We start from the raw sequence: 18,992 nt of genomic DNA on the forward strand, positions 1-18,992 counted from the left end.
TGCATGAATTTTGCCTGCTAGCACAAAACTCTGCCTGTAAACTGTATTTACTGCTGAAACTAAAACAAAAAGTCTTTCCATCTTTACTGCATCCTCTTTGAAATGAAGAAACACATCTTTTTCTTTATAAATTGTTATATACTTTTTGTACTTAATTGTTTTAAAGTTGAACATTGTGCTGTGTTTGTGTTTGTGGGGCGATCGTGGCTCAAGAGTTGGGAGTTTTCCTTGTAATCGGAAGGTTGCCGGTTCGAGCCCCGGCTCCGACAGTCTCGGTCGTTGTGTCCTTGGGCAAGACACTTCACCCGTTGCCTACTGGTGGTGGTCAGAGGGCCCGGTGGCGCCAGTTTCCGGCAGCCTCGCCTCTGTCGGTGCGCCCCAGGGTGGCTGTGGCTACAATGTAGCTGCCATCACCAGTGTGTGAATGTGTGGATGTGTAAAGCACTTTGGGGTCCTTAGGGACTAGTAAAGCGCTATACAAATACAGGCCATTTAATCGTCGTTTTGTTTAGTTTTATAGTTACAGCTACTCATCAAAGCTTCACCATGTTTATGTTCACAGTCAGTGAGATTAATATTGGATCAATTGTCTTTACTCTGCTGACTTAAGAGGGATGAAAGTCTATCAATGTAAAGAGCTCGGTCAGTGTTTGGGGTCTTTCCACAACTCACCCCACTGTGTGCTTTTTACATTAGTGTACAGTTGTCGTGTGTATAGCATTACCCCCGTGTGTCACTGATTCAAGCAAGGGACAGAAAAAGAGGTTATGGAGCTCTTCTCATAAGGCCATAATAGATGCACGCGCACTTGGCAGTACATGTTGCTAGCACTGGAGTCACTGATTAGGCTGACATTCAATCATTCATCGCTGCTAAGCTAATGTAGGCTGGAATCAAACAGGAGGGTTAAGCACAAATGTTAGCACAGCTTGCTGACGGGGAAAACAGGGACTGGCAAGAGACACTGGAAGTCTTATTAGCTTGTTTTGCACTGTGGTTCTTATTAGCTTATTTTATGACAATAAAGTAGGTATTCTATCCTATTTCAGTCACCAAGTTACCTGCTAACACCTGACTTAAAATAAGTGGTCAGACGCAGGAATTACACACATTAAAATTAGAAGTAACATTATCATCCACAACTAAAGTCCAGTTAAGCAAGTAGTTTGTGTAGCTTTCCTATGCAATGAAAGGTCACTGCCAACATTTCGACTGTGCTAACTTTCAGCTTTAGCTCCAAATAAAGTTAGCAACAAAGCTAGTTATTTAAAGCATAACTTAATGACAGTAATTCTTTGTATTCTCAGATTTCATCAGTGAGTACAAGTTAACACCAAAATAAAATAATCTGTGATAGATTCTGCCCGGACTGACTTTCTTCAAATGTTCCTGGTATCTTGTTGAAGTATCTGAGGTGGAACTGCAGCCATAGACTCAGTTAAAACCAGGAACTACCTCTCTGTTCTACACAGAAGGCTAATCTGACACTGTGGAAACAGATGGCGAGAACACATGGAATCTTTTTCCACGTTTTCCAGTTATTCTCTCCCAGTTCCAAAGTGCAAACAATAAAAGAGAATCTTGGTAAACCTGAAGTATACTGTAACAGGGAAAAGGATCTTATGTGATCAGAAAAACCTCTGGTATCTGTCATCAGCCTAATTTCCCCAATCAGTTCTGACAAGAGCCACAAAATGCGTTGATTTCATAGACTGGTGCATTCTCAATCTAACCTTCTACATTAGGTCTCAGCAGTTTACCTGGAAGGTTGAAGCAGAACAGACATGACCGATCTGATCAGCGTGTATCTCCAGGCTTCTGCTCTTGTGCTTTCCTCCTTCGAGGAAACAAACGAACAAACTCGACGTCTGGATGTACACTTATTCACGGAGAAATGTGAACCCAAAACGGTTATAAAAGATAAAACGTTTTAAATATAATAAGAAATATAAAATATTAGACTTCCATGATGTCTATATGCAGTAACCTTCTAGATAACCTTTTGAAGGACTTAAAATGAGCCCCGCTTTAATCCTCGATGTGTCACCTCAGAGACAATGAATAAAGCACCACAAAATTCATCTTAGAAATAGAGACCTAACCATTCAATGATATGTACAATGCATATGTGACAACGATACAAGAGAAGAAAACAGATGACAGAGAAAGACCGAGCGAACCAGAGAAAACACTTATCAAACTCCCGTCATGCAGATACGAATTTACACAGGAGACCTGAGGAGTATTATCTCTGCTGGTTTGTGAGAGCGATGCCCTTCCTGTCACAGTCCCAGAGGCATGTCAAATAAGAGCTCGATTCAGAAATGTACACAAAGCAGGGATCCTTTGAGACCTCTGTGTTATATTCTTTTCAATGAAAGAATTTTGGGGAAATTGGAGAGAAAAATAGGGACAAAATGGACGGAAAATGGAATATCAAGCTTAGGAGTCAGGTTAGGTAGATTTTAAGGGATGTACATCTTGCCCATGTTTTTGAGCAAAGTAATGCCAGAGAGTTTCCCGGGGTGCCTCCTAGGGCTCGATTCTGGGTGGTGTGGCAGCACCCTCCTCGTTGTCTGAGGAGTTAGGGGATTCCACAGTAGCAGCATCCTTGCTGCGACTTCCCTTGCTGTTGAGTCTGGGCCCCACCTCAGCTGAAGTACTGCTGCTGCTCTGGCTATCTTGGCCCTCTGAGTTCTCCAGCATCTCCTGGATTAGCGGTGGCATGGAACCTGGGATCTCCATTTTTAGAGAGATGACTCGCTCTGCTCCTGCAAGACCACGGTAGGAGAAAAACAGTTTTGAAACTGGAATATAAATCCTTAACATCTATAGTCCCTTTCTCAATATAAACCATATAATACCTAAAATACTAGCAGTAGGGATGTGCAGTCGTTTAATCTGATGGTTTTACATTGTAACTGATGCCGATGCTGGTAGATTGTTGTTTCATAAATGTTATGCAGCCATTTGCTACCAGATAGAGCATCTATGTTAGGAAACGCCATAAATCTATTAATCCAGGCCTGAACATCATGTTAACACTGCTATTGTTCTCTAAAGGTGAAAGAATGAGATCGCTGATATAAGCAGCTGAAATTAGCTTTCTCCAATGGGTGGATGGGCTCTCCCTTATTAATAGTGTGAGGAGTTCAATCGTGTGGGGGGTTCAGAGTATAGCTGCTGAGCCTCCACATAGAGAGGAGCCAGCTGAGGTGGTTGCCTCCTGGCCTCTACTAGCCAGGCATGTCCTACAGGAAGTAGACCCCAGGTAAGACCCGCAGATCCCATCTGGGTCACGCTGCATAAAAGTTATAAATTGACTTGCATGTAACTGACTGATAAATAAGTAATCCCATTGAAACCAAGACTGATTGATGCCCCAATCTTATGGCATCAATCAATCAATCAATCAGGGACCTGCACAAAGTTGGAATGGGCTACTAAACAATCACTAAGCTCAGTGAAAAGGTGAGTGTTAACTGTAAATGCTTGTGCACTAAACCTTACTTAGCCATGGTCATGTGACACAGTGTTTCGAAATATCAGCACTTCAGAAGCTCAACACATTAAAAATGTCAGTATTAAGTGTCCCATTCCCACAATTCCTGATTAAAATAGAAATAGCAGAAATACAAAATGCTGTTGGTCTGGAGCTCCATGCAGGATCTCACTTCATGGGGCGAAAGGTGGTGGACTAGCCCAAAACTACACAGTTGGAGCTTGTTAATGATCTGAAGGCAGTTGGAACCACAGTCACCAACAACACCTGATGTATTTTGTAACGTATTCAGAATACTTTGGATTACTTAATATATTATCATGAATGTCCTATTGCTGTGTGATTTATTACTGTGTGCCTCATGATGAGCCTTTCGACTTCATTATGATGGGCGTGAGTGTAACGGGGCAGTAGTCATTGAAGCAGGACACTGGGGACTTTGGCACGGGAACGATGGTGGTGGCCTTGAGGCACGTTGCCTTGAGGCACGTTGCCTTGAGGCACGTTGCCTTGAGGCACGTTGGGACAACAGAAGATGTCTGTGAGGACAGCTGTCAGCTGGTCTGCACATTCTCTGAGCACTCTCCCAGGGATGTTATCTGGACCAGCAACTTTCCGTGGGCTAACTCTGCGAAGATTTTTCCTCACATCAGCAGGGGTCAGACACAGAACCTGGTTTTTGTGAGGGGGGTGGACTTCCTTACCAACACATCATTCTGAGGGTCAAAGCATGCATAGAAGTTGTTCAACGCATCTGGTAGGGAGGCGTCACCATCACAGGCAGGTGTTGTCTTCCTGTAGTTGGTGATGGCCTGGATGCCCTGCCATATGCGCCACATGTCGCTGCTGTCCTGGAAGTGGCTGTGGATTCTTCTGCCATGCACGCACTCTGATAGCTCAAGACAGTTTGGCCCTTGCTTTTACAACTAAAATCCTCCAGGAGGCACAGCACCAGCTGCTCAATGAATGAGTGAAACAAACAAATTTTACCATCGATGTGCTAAAATCTAAAGAGGAGCAGATCCAACAGAGACTTGCTTCGGCTGCAGTGATCGGATGCTGTACGCCCGATCACTGTCTGTCCGTCATGGTGAAGAGAGAGCTGAGTGTAAAAGCGAAGCTCTCAATTTAACGGTCAATCTACGTCCCTACCCTCACCTATGGCCACGAGCTGTGGGTAGTAACCGAAAGAACGAGATCGCGAATACAAGCGGCGGAAATGAGCTTCCTCCTAAGGGTGAGAAGTTCGGCCATCCGGGAGGGGCTCAGAGTAGAGCCGCTGCTCCTCCACATCGAAAGGAGCCAGCTGAGGTGGTTCGGGCATCTGACAAGGATGCCCCCTGGGCGCCTCCTGGGTGAGGTGTTCCGGGCATGTTCCACCGGGAGGAGGCCTCGGGGCAGACCCAGGACACGCTGGAGAGATTATATCTCTCGGCTGGCCTGGGAACGCCTTGGTGTTCCCCCGGATAAGCTGGAGGAGGTGGCTGGGGAGAGGGAGGTCTGGGATTCTCGGTTTAGGCTGCTGCCCCCGCGACCCGGCCCCGGGATAAAGCGGAAGAAGATGGGTGGATGGATGGAACATTGCAGACGTGGAAACAGAGCAACTACGGGTGAAATTTTCAGCCTGTTTCAGTAATGCAAAGCCCCCAGCATCCAACAGGTGCGGGGGGCATCTGTTGGATGAACGAAGGCACTGACATCACTTAGTAATAAAACAACATCATCATCCTTCTGGCAGACAAGGGTAGGTACACAGTTCTGTGAAGCATGTGGAGGGGTGGGAGTGCATAAGTGTTACTTCTTCCCACTGCTTTTTGAGCACCTGTTGTAGTAGAAGATAGTATTTTCCTTCCTGTGTGTGTGCTCTGTTTTGTATATATGCTTGAAAAAGCTTGAAGATAAAAAATTGGACGGTTAGCTGTTTCAATTTAGTCCTGTTCAATTTTATTTTATTTATTCAGCGCCAAATGACAACAGCAGTTGCCTCAAGGCACTTTATATTGTACAATAAAGACACAACAATAGTAGAGAGAAACCCCCAATAAATGATTCCTTTGAGCAAGCACTTGGCAACAGTGGGAAGGAAAAACTCCCCTTTGGCCAAAATAAAACCTGAGCAGAAGCAGAGCAGCTATCTGTCGTGACTATTTGGGAGGGAGAAATAACAAAAAACACATAGTGAGTAAAAAGGGTGAGTGAAGAAGTACTCAGTGCATCATGGCAGGCCACTAGCAGCATAAGCATACTGCAGCATAACTAAGGGAGGACTCGTGGTCACCTGATCAGCCCTAACTACATGCTTTAGCACAAAAGAAAGTTTTAAATCTTAAAAATAGAGATAGTGTCTGTCTCCTGAATCCAAACTGGGAGCTGTTCCACAGAAGAGGGGCCTGACAGCTGAAGGATCAGCTTTTCCTTTTCCTTTAAAGACCCTATAGTCTACAAGTAAGCCAGCAGAAGAGAATAAAGTGCTCTATTGGGACGCTATGGTACTACGAGCATCATAAGATGGGGCCAGATTGTTGAGGAGGATTTTAAATTCGTTCCTGGATTTAACAGGAAGAAAAGCCAATATAGAAGAAATCTGTTATTTTTGTCGTGTATATGCAGAATAAAAAGATGTTCACAAACATGTTTACAATTTCCTAAAATATAGTTATTTGCAGCATTTCATCATTATGTTTAATTCAGTTCAATTTTATTTTTAAATGGCAGCAATTCACAAAAGCTCATCTCAGTGCAGTTTATACTGAAAGATAAAGACATCACAATATTAGACAATCCTCTGCTTCCTCTTCGACGTCCAACGTGATCCTGGAGACGACTAGCCGATGCTTCACATGTGTGCACATTCCTCCACTCTTGCACAGTGGGAGAAATAATTATTTGGAGGTGTGGAGAGGCCTACCCAGTGTCCAGACCTCAGTCTTTTAGAAAAATCAGCATGGGATCAAATAATTATTTCCCCTACTGTAAGCTGTATATATCTTTATATCTTTCCACCAAAGGATTTCAAAACTTTCCAAAGAGCTACTATCAAAGCTGTGTCGTGTAACAGCACCTCAACCCAGCTTTAATCATCATTGTCTCCAAAACAACAACAAAGCCTGAACCACCTTAGTGATGAAGAGATGGAGAGTGAACAATCAGTTAATAACCTACCTTTGGACCGTTAACCATGTCGGCTCAAGCCTTTTAATTAGGTTGAATTTGTTTTATTATTATTATATTTTAATATACATAAGATGTAGGCTGGACATGAAACAGCATATGCATTATGCATTATTAAGCAAATACTTCATATTCAAATAAATTTATATGAAAGTAAAGCAGCTCAACCTTAAACATGTGCAGCAGTAATATGGGGAATCTTCTATTCTTTTTACTTTTCAGAGTTTTATGTGTCCTGAAGTGTTTTCATGATATTTTATTTAAAACCACTTTTATTTCCAGCTAATTTTCAGCTAATAATAAATTATCTTTGGGGATATAGCAGATACTTATTTAACTACAGTAGTACTAATAATGCCTTCCTGTAGCTGTCACCACACAGCACTTTAAAAACATCACTTTGCTGATTGTAAGCTCAATCATCACCACACGGTACGCTAATGTCCACCCTACCTTTAGCACTGATACTGCGCAGGTCTGTGATCTTCATCAGGGTTTTGGGGAACATGTGTGGTTTACTTGGCCGACGCTTTCTCACATAGATCTTGAGAGCTTCAAGCAGCGGCTCCTGCAGCTGGTCCACTTTAGAGGGCTCCTCGAGATCCTGACGATCTGATACGCAGACAGATGCACAAAACACGTCAGACTTGAGGCTCAATTAGGACAAATTCATATATTGGTTTTATATGATATAGACAAAACTGAGGCGATTATTTGTGATGAAGTTTGGTTTGATTTAGAAGAAAAACATTGCAAACAGAGCTGTTCAGTCTGGTTCAGTGTTGTCTTTCAATAGCAGCAATGATCTCAGTGTACCTTAAATTGCAAGGTTAAAAAACCCTTTAATATAAAAGAGAACAACTCAGCATTTGCTCTCACTTGCGTCCTTTTCCGGACATCCAAAGTTATCCTGCAGACTACTGTTCGATGCTGACTCTTCATATCACCTTGCAGTCTCCTGTCTTTCAGATTACACCGTCTGCATATGATGTAGTCCATATGTGTGCACCTACCTCCACTCGTATACAGCGGGGGAAATAATTATTTGCAGGTCTAGAGAGGCCTAACCAGTCTGTAGACCTCAGTCCTACAGAAAATCTGTGTTGGTCATTGAAGCTTCAAGTTGCCCAGTGGCAGCCAAGAAAGGATTTAGAGTTCACCGACTCCTCGCTCCTGAGATGAGTGCAAACCTGGTGAACAACTGCAAGAAATGCCTCACCAAGTACTCAATCGTATTCTGTTTGAGGGTTCAAATACTTGTTTGACTCAACAATAATAATATTTTGTTGTTGTTGTTTGTTTGGTTGATACAGTGTATCTGGAAAGTATTCAGAGAGCTTCACCTGTTCCACCTCTTGTCATGTTACAGCCTTATTTCAAAATAGGTTAAATTCATTTCCACCTCAAAATCCCATAATAACAGTGAAACTGTTTGTTTGCTCACTGTGTTGAAATTCTTGCAAATTCATTAAAGAGAAAAAACTAAAATATAACATGTGCAGTATTCTACTGACACTGTAAGTTAACGATACCGCTGTGCCTCCAGTGCAGCCAAGGAACCTTTAACCTTTAACCTTTAACCTTCTATAATAGGTTTGTTAGTTTGAACAAAAGTGATTTTAGTTGATATTTTGTTGCTGTTTGGTTCTGTGTGTTTGAGTAATGTGATGGAACTCATTTGAAATATTTACAGTTACCTGAAACATTAGCGAGCAAACAAGATGAGATTACGTGGTATGTAAATAAAAATGTGAACGGATGTTGATGACCTGATGGTGTAATGTGTACTTCACAAACCAGTCATAAGGTGGCAGTGTTTACACTCAGATCTAGACCTGGGGAAACTGTAGTCAAGATATGTGATTACAAATGCGATCAGAGGTGTCTTGTGCCTTTCATGGGTTATGCAAGAGCCTGTAATATGTAGCGAGACCTTGTGGGTTGAGTATATACGTATAGAGCTCTGAATGAAAACCCAGCAGTGATGAAATCTGAGTGCTGATGGCGGGTGGGAGTGATTAAGACAACTGAAGCATGATTTTTGGTGGACATACAGTAAATGAAACATTATTACTCTCTAATTTCCTTCATATGTTTGACAGTCTGATCGTTGCTGCCTTACTCAAAGAAACCTGTGGCTGACTTTCAGACTACATTCAGCTGGAGTCAATACGGGCTAACTGTGCTGAACGAATAAGAGTCAGGCAGAGTTTAAATGTGGACTGAATCATTTTCTTTATGTACTCCAACATTTCACCATAAACTGCTTAGTGTATGTCTTTAGACTATGATGCAATCAGGCTGCAAACAGCATGTTATGTGTGGTCCTGTTGGTCTGGCAGCCTGTAATGTTTCACTTCGCTTCATGTGCTCAGTTGTATTTGTATTTAGCAAATAAAGCTGTGATTTGAGTTCTAGTCTGTTTGAGTCCTGCATCTGGATCCACTCAATCACCACGCGGTGGTTTTTGACTAAAACGATCTAAGTATAGTTGTGACTACAGCCAAGATCTGATTGCTTAGATAACATTTGTGGGTAATTCCTTCTTTTGAGCAAGCACAAGCAGGTGTAACCATACAATCCCTCTGAGGACCGACAGAAATGTGATGAGGTCTGCTCAAAATTTGTGTCCTCGTGTCCTTATTTTTTGAGGTACACGTTGTCAGTTTCTCGTCATTCTTTGGTACCAACACTAATCAACACCAACGGTTCCCATTCTCACTAAACGCCCCACGCTCTGTCCTTTATTCACCTCCAGAGATGAGACAGATAGCGCTGAGGAGGCCTGTTTCTGTGTCATCCATCTCAATGGGCAGGAGCTGGTTGGCAAAAGTGAACACCAAGTCAGTAAGCGGGCCGAAGCCAGCATTGTGCATCTGCGTCCGGTTGAGGGTCAGCCCATCTGAAAAGGTCATGGTGTCCTGGTCAGGAGTGTATCTTGTACAGATGCGCAGGATCTGACAGAGAAGCAAACAAGGCAGAAACTGTGAGCGATTCACAGCTGGCAGGTTTTTAATGAAATACAAGTTTAAAGGGGACCTATTCTGCTCACTTTCAGACTACATCTTTATTCTGAGACTCCACGTGATTAGCTTTATATCACAATTTGTCCAATAATATAAACTGTAGTGGAGTGCAGTGTAGTGTAGTTTACTACCAGAGAGAAAGATATTTCTCCTTGCAGTTAGTATTTATTTATTTATTTATTTTTTGTTTCACACATGGTACAGCAGTAATTCATTTCCCATACACAACCTTCCTTTGAATTAAAGTCACACTGTTTCCATGCATGAAAAGGAGCAGGAAGAAGAATAAATTCTTATTGACACCTGCCTGTGATGTCTGTGACAATACAAGTAGGCAACCAAAATTACACTCTGACAATATTCAGCACATAACAAAACAAAGCAAACAGAACAATATACTCAACAATGAGCAATACCACTAAATATCAAACTAAAAGGATCATTTTTCTACAATTAAATTCTATTATTTTCAACTTCTTCATATTGGTTTATCATTTTATTCTTATAGCAGATTTTAAATTGAGAAACATTTGTACAACACTTAAGATGATCACTGAGAGAATTCCAGTTTCTTATGCCTGTGACTGTTGGACACATTTGCCTTTGTGTGGTTCGAGCTTAAAATAAAACTTCCTTCTGCCGTCCCCATTTTCTGAACACAATACAAATAAACTTTGTAACTTAAGAGGTAGTGTTTTATTTTTTGCCCTAAACATAATAGTTAATGTCTGTAATTTCACTATGTCTTCTAGTTTTAATAATTTCGATTTTATAAACAAACAAATAGTGTGTTCTCTATATTTAACATTATGCATCATTCGAAGCGCTCTCTTCTGTAATAAATATAATGGTTTCATATTAGTCACGTATGTATTCCCCCATACTTCAACACAATAACTCAGAAACAATGAAAAATATAATATTCTCATTGTCTTGTAATCTAATATATATCTAACACTACCCAGGATATAAATACTTTTAGCCAACTTTTTTTAACATGTTCAATATGAGGTTTCCATGGTAACTTGTCCACTATTACACCCAGAAAACTGAATTCTGTCACTCTTTCAATTATCACTCCCTCTATAGATAATACCATCGCTTCCTCCTTTACACGGTTTCCGAATATCATAAACTTTGTTTTTTCCAAATTCAGCGATAACTCATTTACATCAAACCATTTTTACATTTTTTTCATTTCAATAACCATAATTTTAGCCAATTCTTTCACAATAAAAATTTGTATCATCTGCAAACAAAACAAAATGTAACATTTCTGACACATCACAAATGTCATTTATATATAAATTAGAGACCACAGAGAGGGCTAAATGCAGACTAGATCCTAAAGACACTTAAAATGTTATAGTTGTTCTGTGTATTGTTGCTGCTGAACGAGCCAGTGATTTGCTGACATGTTCAACCTAAAACGAGTTAAATGCACATTCATCTACCTAACACCTGGCTGCTGTTCTTATTTACAGACCATTATTTACCTTGACATGTTGCTCTGTTTGATTTTAATAGAAGTCAGCTGACTCTATGAGGTCTAACACATTTTACATAAACCAGCAGACACAATACACCAGAAAAACAGTGACCTTCCAAAGACCCGAAGAGAGTAACCTTTGGATCTCCCTGTTGCACTGCATGTTTGTGTGTGTGTGTGTGTGTGTTCACCTAATGAAGCAACTGATGGTGGATGTGAAGCTTACAGTAGCCTTTGAAGCTATTTGAGTGGGTTGACTCTGACAGTGAGTGGCAGGCATGTCTGCAACATGAAAAAGAATAAAACATGGCTACTGGCGGTGACTCGCACCGGCTGGCCAGGCCTGCGCTTAGATACACACATACACACATCTACCCACAAAGTGTTTGATCTTTCTACTGACACTCCCTCACCCAGCCCTTGTGCATAATATCTACGCCCTTCACCATAAAAACGTGCGGGTGAGCGGATGTTGATGGTTGAGTCAGAGCCAGAAACTCATCGTGGTCGGCCTTCAACTTCTCACCTCGCGTGTGTCCCTGTGAGTTCATTACACTGCTTTGTCACACCTGACAAGTTCGACAGGCCAGTACAAAGTCTCAAACTCAACTACAGCAATAGCCCCAAAACTAACCTGTTAACAAATACATATAAAGAATAATAAATAATGTGGTAGCGACCAACAAGTCCTGAAATCCTGTGTGATTTAGCTCTGTTGCAACTACATCAATAGCCATCAATGGTGGATTTTACATTCTCAGTTTAATTTACCACGTTTATGTTTATACTATAATGTTAGTTGGGTTTATTAGTGGTTAATAAAGACTATAGCAGATGTATTTGTATCAGTTAAGATCATACATTCTTGCTCTCACTTGGCGGAGTCACGTGACAGTGTGGCAGCTTGCTGCTCTCAGATTCCAGTGGCTGGTTTGTCTTTTACGTTTGTTTACACTTGTGACTACATGGAAACCTCTATAGAGAAAAATGAAGGCAGCGCTGAAGTGCAGTTTGTCCACTGGCCACCTGAGGCTAAAAGCAAATCAGTTACTGCAGACTCATGATGAAATTGCTAACTTTACATAATCGACAAGCATATTTATTTTACAAATAGAAATAAAAAAAGACACATTGATTGTTTCTCCCTTCGTAAGTCTCAGCTGGCGAATTTTCTGATAACTCATCCAAATAGATCCTGGTGGAAGATGTCTGACCTCTTTGATTGACAGCTTCCAGGCACAGCTGGAATTGATCATTGCTCCAAAAACACCTCCTATCTTTCCTAACCTCTTACCCAAATTCTGATGGGTAGGAAAATCGAGAAGCGCTTAGGAAAGAGAAGAGCGGAGCACTGAGAATTGGAACAACCTTACACTAGTCTTCTTAACAATGTGATGCTGGATATCTGCCTTGTTGAAATTACAATGTGCAGAAGATGGACCGCAAAACTCACATCTGACTTCGCCACATGTTTGAACCTTGTTGTTCTACAGAGGTCATATAAACACAGGCCGGCCTGTGAAAAAATAAGGTTGGAATTTTAAAGGAACATTTAGGTCAAGATTTACTGAGGCACCCAAAAACCGTCTTTAAGCAGTAAAAAGCTACCTCGCTTTAAAGAGGCTCAGTGTCACAACTAGTATTTTTGGAGTATTTTTGCTGCTGGCCTCATGGTACCTGTATTTGTAAGAGTTTCACTTTCAGGAGGAGAATATATAAATGAGTCAATGAGAAATGCAATGTCTGTGGCACACAATTTACTGTGCTGTTTGCTTTTACATACATGCCGTATGCCTACTATGGTTGTGAAAGTTGCTACTAGAAGAGTTTATGAATGCATAATCAGCACTGGATGGTTCAAACTGTTATCACAGAGCCAAAACTGTATGACTTAGAGCCTGTGCCTAGAGGTGAGCCACAACTATCATTCTTCAATAACGCCGGTATTTTCATCAAACAGTAGCAACAAACTGAAACAAGCTGCCTTTTTCTCAGCAGTGCACACACCGTGAGTGACGTCCCTCTGCTGAATCTGTAACAAATAAAAGTGTTAAATGTTGCAATGTTGCAATGTGCTATTTAAAAAGAGTGAAACGTGGATCTGCTCAGTAACACAGGAACTGGAACAGCTTGTGATCTCTTATAGGAAATAAATAATGCATTTGTCCAGATCAGCTGTCCTACACAGATTTCAGGTTTATAGTCTCTGGTTAAATCCTGAATCCTAATCCTTCGAACCCTTCACATAAAGAAATTACAGCACATTGTTATTGTATTATTCTGCGATTGTGACATCACAATAATTTGTATTCAATTCAATTCAATTTTATTTATACAGCGTTCGATACTGTCGACCATAATATCCTATTAGAGCGATTAGAACATGCTGTAGGTATTACAGGTACTGTGCTGCAGTGGTTTGTATCATATCTATCTAATAGACTCCAGTTTGTGCATGTAAATGGAGAGTCCTCTTCACACACTGAGGTTAATTATGGAGTTCCACAGGGTTCAGTGCTAGGACCAATTCTGTTTACACTATACATGCTTCCCTTAGGCAGTATCATTAGAAGACATAGCATACATTTACACTGCTATGCAGATGACACCCAGCTCTATCTGTCCATGAAGCCAGACACACCAATGAGTTAAACTGCAGGAATGTCTTAAAGACATAAAGACCTGGATGGCCGCTAACTTTCTGCTTCTTAATTCAGATCAAACTGAGGTTATTGTACTCGGCCCTGAAAAGCTTAGAAATATGGTATCTAAGCAGATTCTTACTCTGGATGGCATTACCTTGGCCTCCAGTAACGCTGTGAGGAACCTTGGAGTCGTTTTTGACCAGGACATGTCCTTCAATGCACATATTAAACAAATATGTAAGACTGCTTTCTTCCATTTGTGCAACATCTCTAAAGTTAGAAATATCCTGTCTCAGAGTGACGCTGAAAAACTAGTTCATGCATTTATTACTTCCAGGCTGGACGACTGTAATTCATTATTATCAGGAAGTCCTAAAAACTCCCTGAAAAGCCTTCAGTTAATCCAAAATGCTGCAGCAAGAGTCCTGACAGGGACTAGAAAGAGAGAGCAGATTTCTCCTGTTTTGGCTTCCTGTTAAATCCAGAATTCAAAATCCTGCTCCTCACATACAAGGTCTTAAATAATCAGGCCCCATCTTATCTTAATGACCTTGTAGTACCATATCACCCTATTAGAGCACTTCGCTCTCGCTCTGCAGGCCTACTTGTTGTTCCTAGAGTATTTAAAAGTAGAATGGGAGGCAGAGCCTTCAGTTTTCAGGCCCCTCTTCTGTGGAACCAGCTTCCAGTTTGGATTCAGGAGACAGACACTATCTCTACTTTCAAGATTAGGCTTCAAACTTTCCTTTTTGCTAAAGCATATAGTTAGGGCTGGACCAGGTGACCCTGAATCCTCCCTTAGTTATGCTGCAATAGACGTAGGCTGCCGGGGGATTCCCATGTAAGAAAGAGTATTTCTTCTTCACTCACCTTTTTCACATTGTGTTTATACAGCTCTCTGCATGTAATCATTACATATTATTAATGTCTGTCTCTCCTATATAGTTTTTTTCTTTTTCCTCCCTCTCCTCACGACTGCCCCATACCTAGGTCTGGTTCTGCCAAGGTTCCATTTAAAGGGAGTTTTTCCTTCCCATTGTTGCCAAGCGCTTGCTCAAAGGGGATGTTTGTTGGGGTTTCCTCTCTTTTATTGTAGGTTCTTTATCTTACAATTTAAAGCACCTCGCTATGATTCAGGTTCACAAACCAGAACACAATTTGTCCTACATTAAAGGAAATGCCAGTGCTCTATGTTTAGTGCTTGCTTCAGCTGCCTCAGCCCTACAAAAGTATTCAGAAGAATTTTCCACATTAGGAAATGAGAAGTATCTCCTGGACAGGGACACAGTGCCTATATTCTGCATATGATTTAATACAGAAACTGCAGTATTGTGTATAGGGTATACTCATCCTAGCATGCATCATATTTTTATATATAGACTGCAATAATAATAGGGTTTAATAAATTTTTATATTTCTTTATCAATATTCATATTTTTGAATTTGTATCCCATATTTTTATTCTCTTTTTTCCCCATTTATAATTTACGTATTTGTTTTGCACATTGTGAGACAGGAGATGATATGGTAGTATTGACAATAAAGCTGATCTTGACTATACATTGTTGGCATCGAACAATGCCTCGTATATTAAGAAAATTATGATTGGCTGAGATGTATCCAAGTCTTTTCCACCTTGACAAAAGACGCATCAATGTTAGGCCAGTACAAAAGAAAGCATCGTCCAATCACTAAATAATAACGTTGCTTCTTCAAAATAAAAGCACCCACCAGAATGTCGAGACAGGCAGCTTTCAGTAGTGTGATCTGGTCTGCAATGGTCAGCCCCGTGAAGCCAGGCACTCGTTTGGCAAACTCCACAATCTTGATAATGCACTTAGTGGCCAGCTCGCTGAACTTGTCCCACAGTCCTAGGTCCAGCCTCACACGGTGGTCTGCACTCGAGTTCTGCATCACACATATATACGCATACACAGAGAGCAGTGTCAGGCCAAGAGACAGCTACTGTCGTCATTGCTGCTAATGATCTCTTCACTCTGCTCCACATGTCTCAGACGTGCATATAGAATATATTCACCATAAAACCCAAGCTCTCAAAAACACAAAGATTGTTGTTGTGAATATGCTGTACTGAGCCTGGTGGCTAGGCCCTGCGATAATGAGCCTAACAGTGTCAGAGGGATGCTTTGGCAATGACGGGATGCAGCAATGGAGCAGTGACAGATAGTGCAGAGCAGTTTGAAGCCAGGGTATCATTAATACAGCTATATGGTGCAGAATCTATCCAAAGATGACAGGGAGGCAAGGATGGTTGGAATCCATAGAGCAATAAAAACAGGAAAGAGTAAAAGTGATTCAGGGGAGGAAAGAAAGAAAAGTAATGGCAAATGAAGGGCTAGAGTCGGGAACTGTAAGAGGGAAAGGCAATCCTGAGATAATGTCTCATGGACCAGTGCGTTAAAGTGAGAATCATTACAACAGATTGTTGATTTGTGGAATTTAACTTCAAATCATAACATAGTCTGTGACTTTCACCTCTGCTGTGATTTGTTCTGATTATTTCTTGAGTTATTGGCCAAGATGAATCCTAGACTCATTGTTTTTCTATTTTTCTTTAATTATTTTATGATTTTATTTTTTCTTGTTCAGTAGCAGAACTCTGTTTAGGGCTTAAATGCAGTCAAGTCAGGTTTAATATTTGAGATGAAAATGTGAACGAGTGATTGTCTCTCAGAGATCATGTGTGTTTGTTAAATATCATGACAGAGAATGTTTATTCACATAACGTCCACTATCAGATTTTGATCCACTGTGTAATATACAAACCCACATAGGAGACAGGTCTGGCCTAGATCCGGCATCAAGCTGGCACTTCTGACTGACCGGTGTCATGGCAGGGTGTCTGTCAACCAGATGTGGGCCAGGTCTGGCAATGATGGCACTATTTATGTTCCTATTTTCCTATTTTAGTTAGAAGACCCAAATGCCATGTTGCAATACTATACTGCTATGGTGGCCAACGTTTCAAATGCAGGTTTGACAGGTTTGTGAGTGTACACTTTATCCAAAACCTAGTGACAGTTTAGTCATGTTTACCACCGGGTGGCTGAAGCTCAGGAGGTAGAGCAGGTCACCTACTGATCGGTAGGTTAGTGGTTCGATCCCTGGCTCCTCCAGTCTGCATGTCAAGAGTGTGAATGTAGTTAGGAAGCACTCAGTTTAGAGAAAGTGTGTGAATGTGGTGTGCTGTATAGAGCACTTTTAGTAATCCGGGAGAGCAGAAAAACACTATATAAGAATCAGTCCATTCACTGTGTGAACAGAGATTCGTCATGTTACTTTTGTACTATTGTGTTCCAGCACATGTTGTTATTACATGGCTTGATTAAGGTACACATTAGGCTGACATCTGGGGCCAGAGCTGAAACTGTTCTGGGCCAGCACAGGGCCACCATTGTGTCTGCAACTGGCTTGTGCTGGCCCATGTATGGGCCACCTCTGGCAAACCAGGTCTGGGCCACCAAAGGGCCATTGTTCTTTGCGGTATGTGGGCCATGTGTAAGCACATTGTGTGGGCCAGATCCGGACCATACCAATTTGCTATGTTGGAAAATGTTATTCGCCAGTATGACAATCAACCCAAATACACTGCCAGTGCAGTAAAAGGACACCTGGATAGAAAACACACACAATGAAACACTATGAGGAGTTGTGCCCCAGACCTTAACATTACTGAAGCAGTGTGAGATTACTGTGACAGAGAAAGGAACAAAAGGCAGTGAGCATCGAAAGAAGAGCTCTGGATTGTCCTTTAAGAACGGTCCTTGAAGAACTATGCCTGAATAATAATGACTAAAGAAAGAGAGTCTGTGTTAAAGAATGAGGGTTTTTTTACAGACTGGTTACATAATTCCCATTTCAACAAAATGGAAAAAGAAATGAAAGGCAACTAAAGACCTTTGCACAGATTGTACCTGAGCAGGTGGCATTGAATGGAAGATGATTGAATGTAAATCATGAATGGCTGTTGATTGGTTTCAGAATTTTTTGATCACAACTTTTACATGGATAGGCAAACTGTGTGGCAAACCAATCAGGCGAGGAGCAGGCCAGAAAACAGAAGACATACAAATGGAAACGGCAGGATACCAGCAAAGTGTGAACTGGTTGGCAGACTGAAAGCAAAGTGATGCAACCTGGAGCAGTAATCGCAAATGACGGGCGCTGAAACAAAGAGCGAAAGCAAAAATAACAAGGAAAAACAACGTGCATGATTATAAAACAATCATGAAGCCAGGCACTCGTTCGTCAAACTCCACAATCTTGATAATGCGCTTCGTGGCCACCTCGCTGAACTTGTCCCACAGACCGAGGTCCAGCCTCACAACAACATGCATATTAATAAAACAATCATACTATGAGGACTGGTGTAAATGGTACGGGATTGTGGCAATGTCACTGTTTGCCCGTGAAGGAACTAACGTGGTGATCATAAATGGGCCACAAGCCAGGATTATACTTTCCACGTCTGCAAGTCCAGCAGGGTACCCACCATAAGACAGGCGTGCAGACATCCACATAGAGCCTCGTCTGTTTTCTTTGCATTCTGTTTGCTTGTTTTCTGTTGTAAATTCATCCATGGAGAATTTAAATCTCAACGCACCAATACGCATGCGCTCCAGCTGGTAGACTTCAAAGAAGTATAACAGTATCGACTAGTAGGCTGTACTAGGAAACACTAACTGACAGCAAAAATGGGACATGGGAGTTTGACAGTCAAGAAAGAATGAGTGGCTATCCATCTATCTGGATTTTTGCTTCACACAACAGCTCGCACAACTGTGTTAAAAACGACACATTAAAGATGTCTGTGTAGTTGCCCTGGCCTACAGAAACACTGTGATGTGGCAGGAGTGCACACAGTGTGACTCACAGACCTCAGGAGATATGGACACAAAGCCTTTGTGTTACTGTAATTGACTGTTGCTGTTCCAATCACAAATGCAACTGCTCAGAGATGCTGACAGAGGGCTTTGTCTCACCAAGCAAACTCCTTGGACAATTAGCTTGTTTATTCTCCATAAATAACTATTATAAAGTCAAGAGCAGAAAGCATCTGAGTTCACATTAGATTTACAGACTAACCAGAGAGACTCATTATTGTGTATTTTTCATGTCAGTGACAGAGGTGATATTTA

The 18,992-nt window shown here is 41.4% G+C and overlaps 1 protein-coding gene across 3 annotated transcripts in view; it reads right to left on the reverse strand.

Moving 5' to 3' along the window:
- Nucleotides 1-1,921: 1,921 nt before the first annotated feature.
- LOC120715599 (retinoic acid receptor beta-like) overlaps nt 1,922-18,992 on the reverse strand; it is a 301,344-nt gene continuing 284,273 nt past the window's right edge. For all 3 annotated transcript variants that reach the window (XM_040002664.1, XM_040002662.1, XM_040002663.1), the window contains 4 exons: nt 15,565-15,741; nt 9,426-9,630; nt 7,127-7,285; nt 1,922-2,771 (listed from right to left, as the gene is read on the reverse strand). In XM_040002664.1, the coding sequence (XP_039858598.1) occupies nt 2,533-2,771; nt 7,127-7,285; nt 9,426-9,630; nt 15,565-15,741 (780 nt within the window). In that variant the 3' untranslated portion in view covers nt 1,922-2,532. The remainder of the gene's footprint in view (nt 2,772-7,126; nt 7,286-9,425; nt 9,631-15,564; nt 15,742-18,992) is intronic.

The sequence above is a fragment of the Simochromis diagramma genome, unplaced genomic scaffold, assembly GCF_900408965.1.
Source record: "Simochromis diagramma unplaced genomic scaffold, fSimDia1.1 OVJJ01000449.1, whole genome shotgun sequence".
In the NCBI taxonomy this organism is placed as follows: Eukaryota; Metazoa; Chordata; class Actinopteri; order Cichliformes; family Cichlidae; genus Simochromis; species Simochromis diagramma.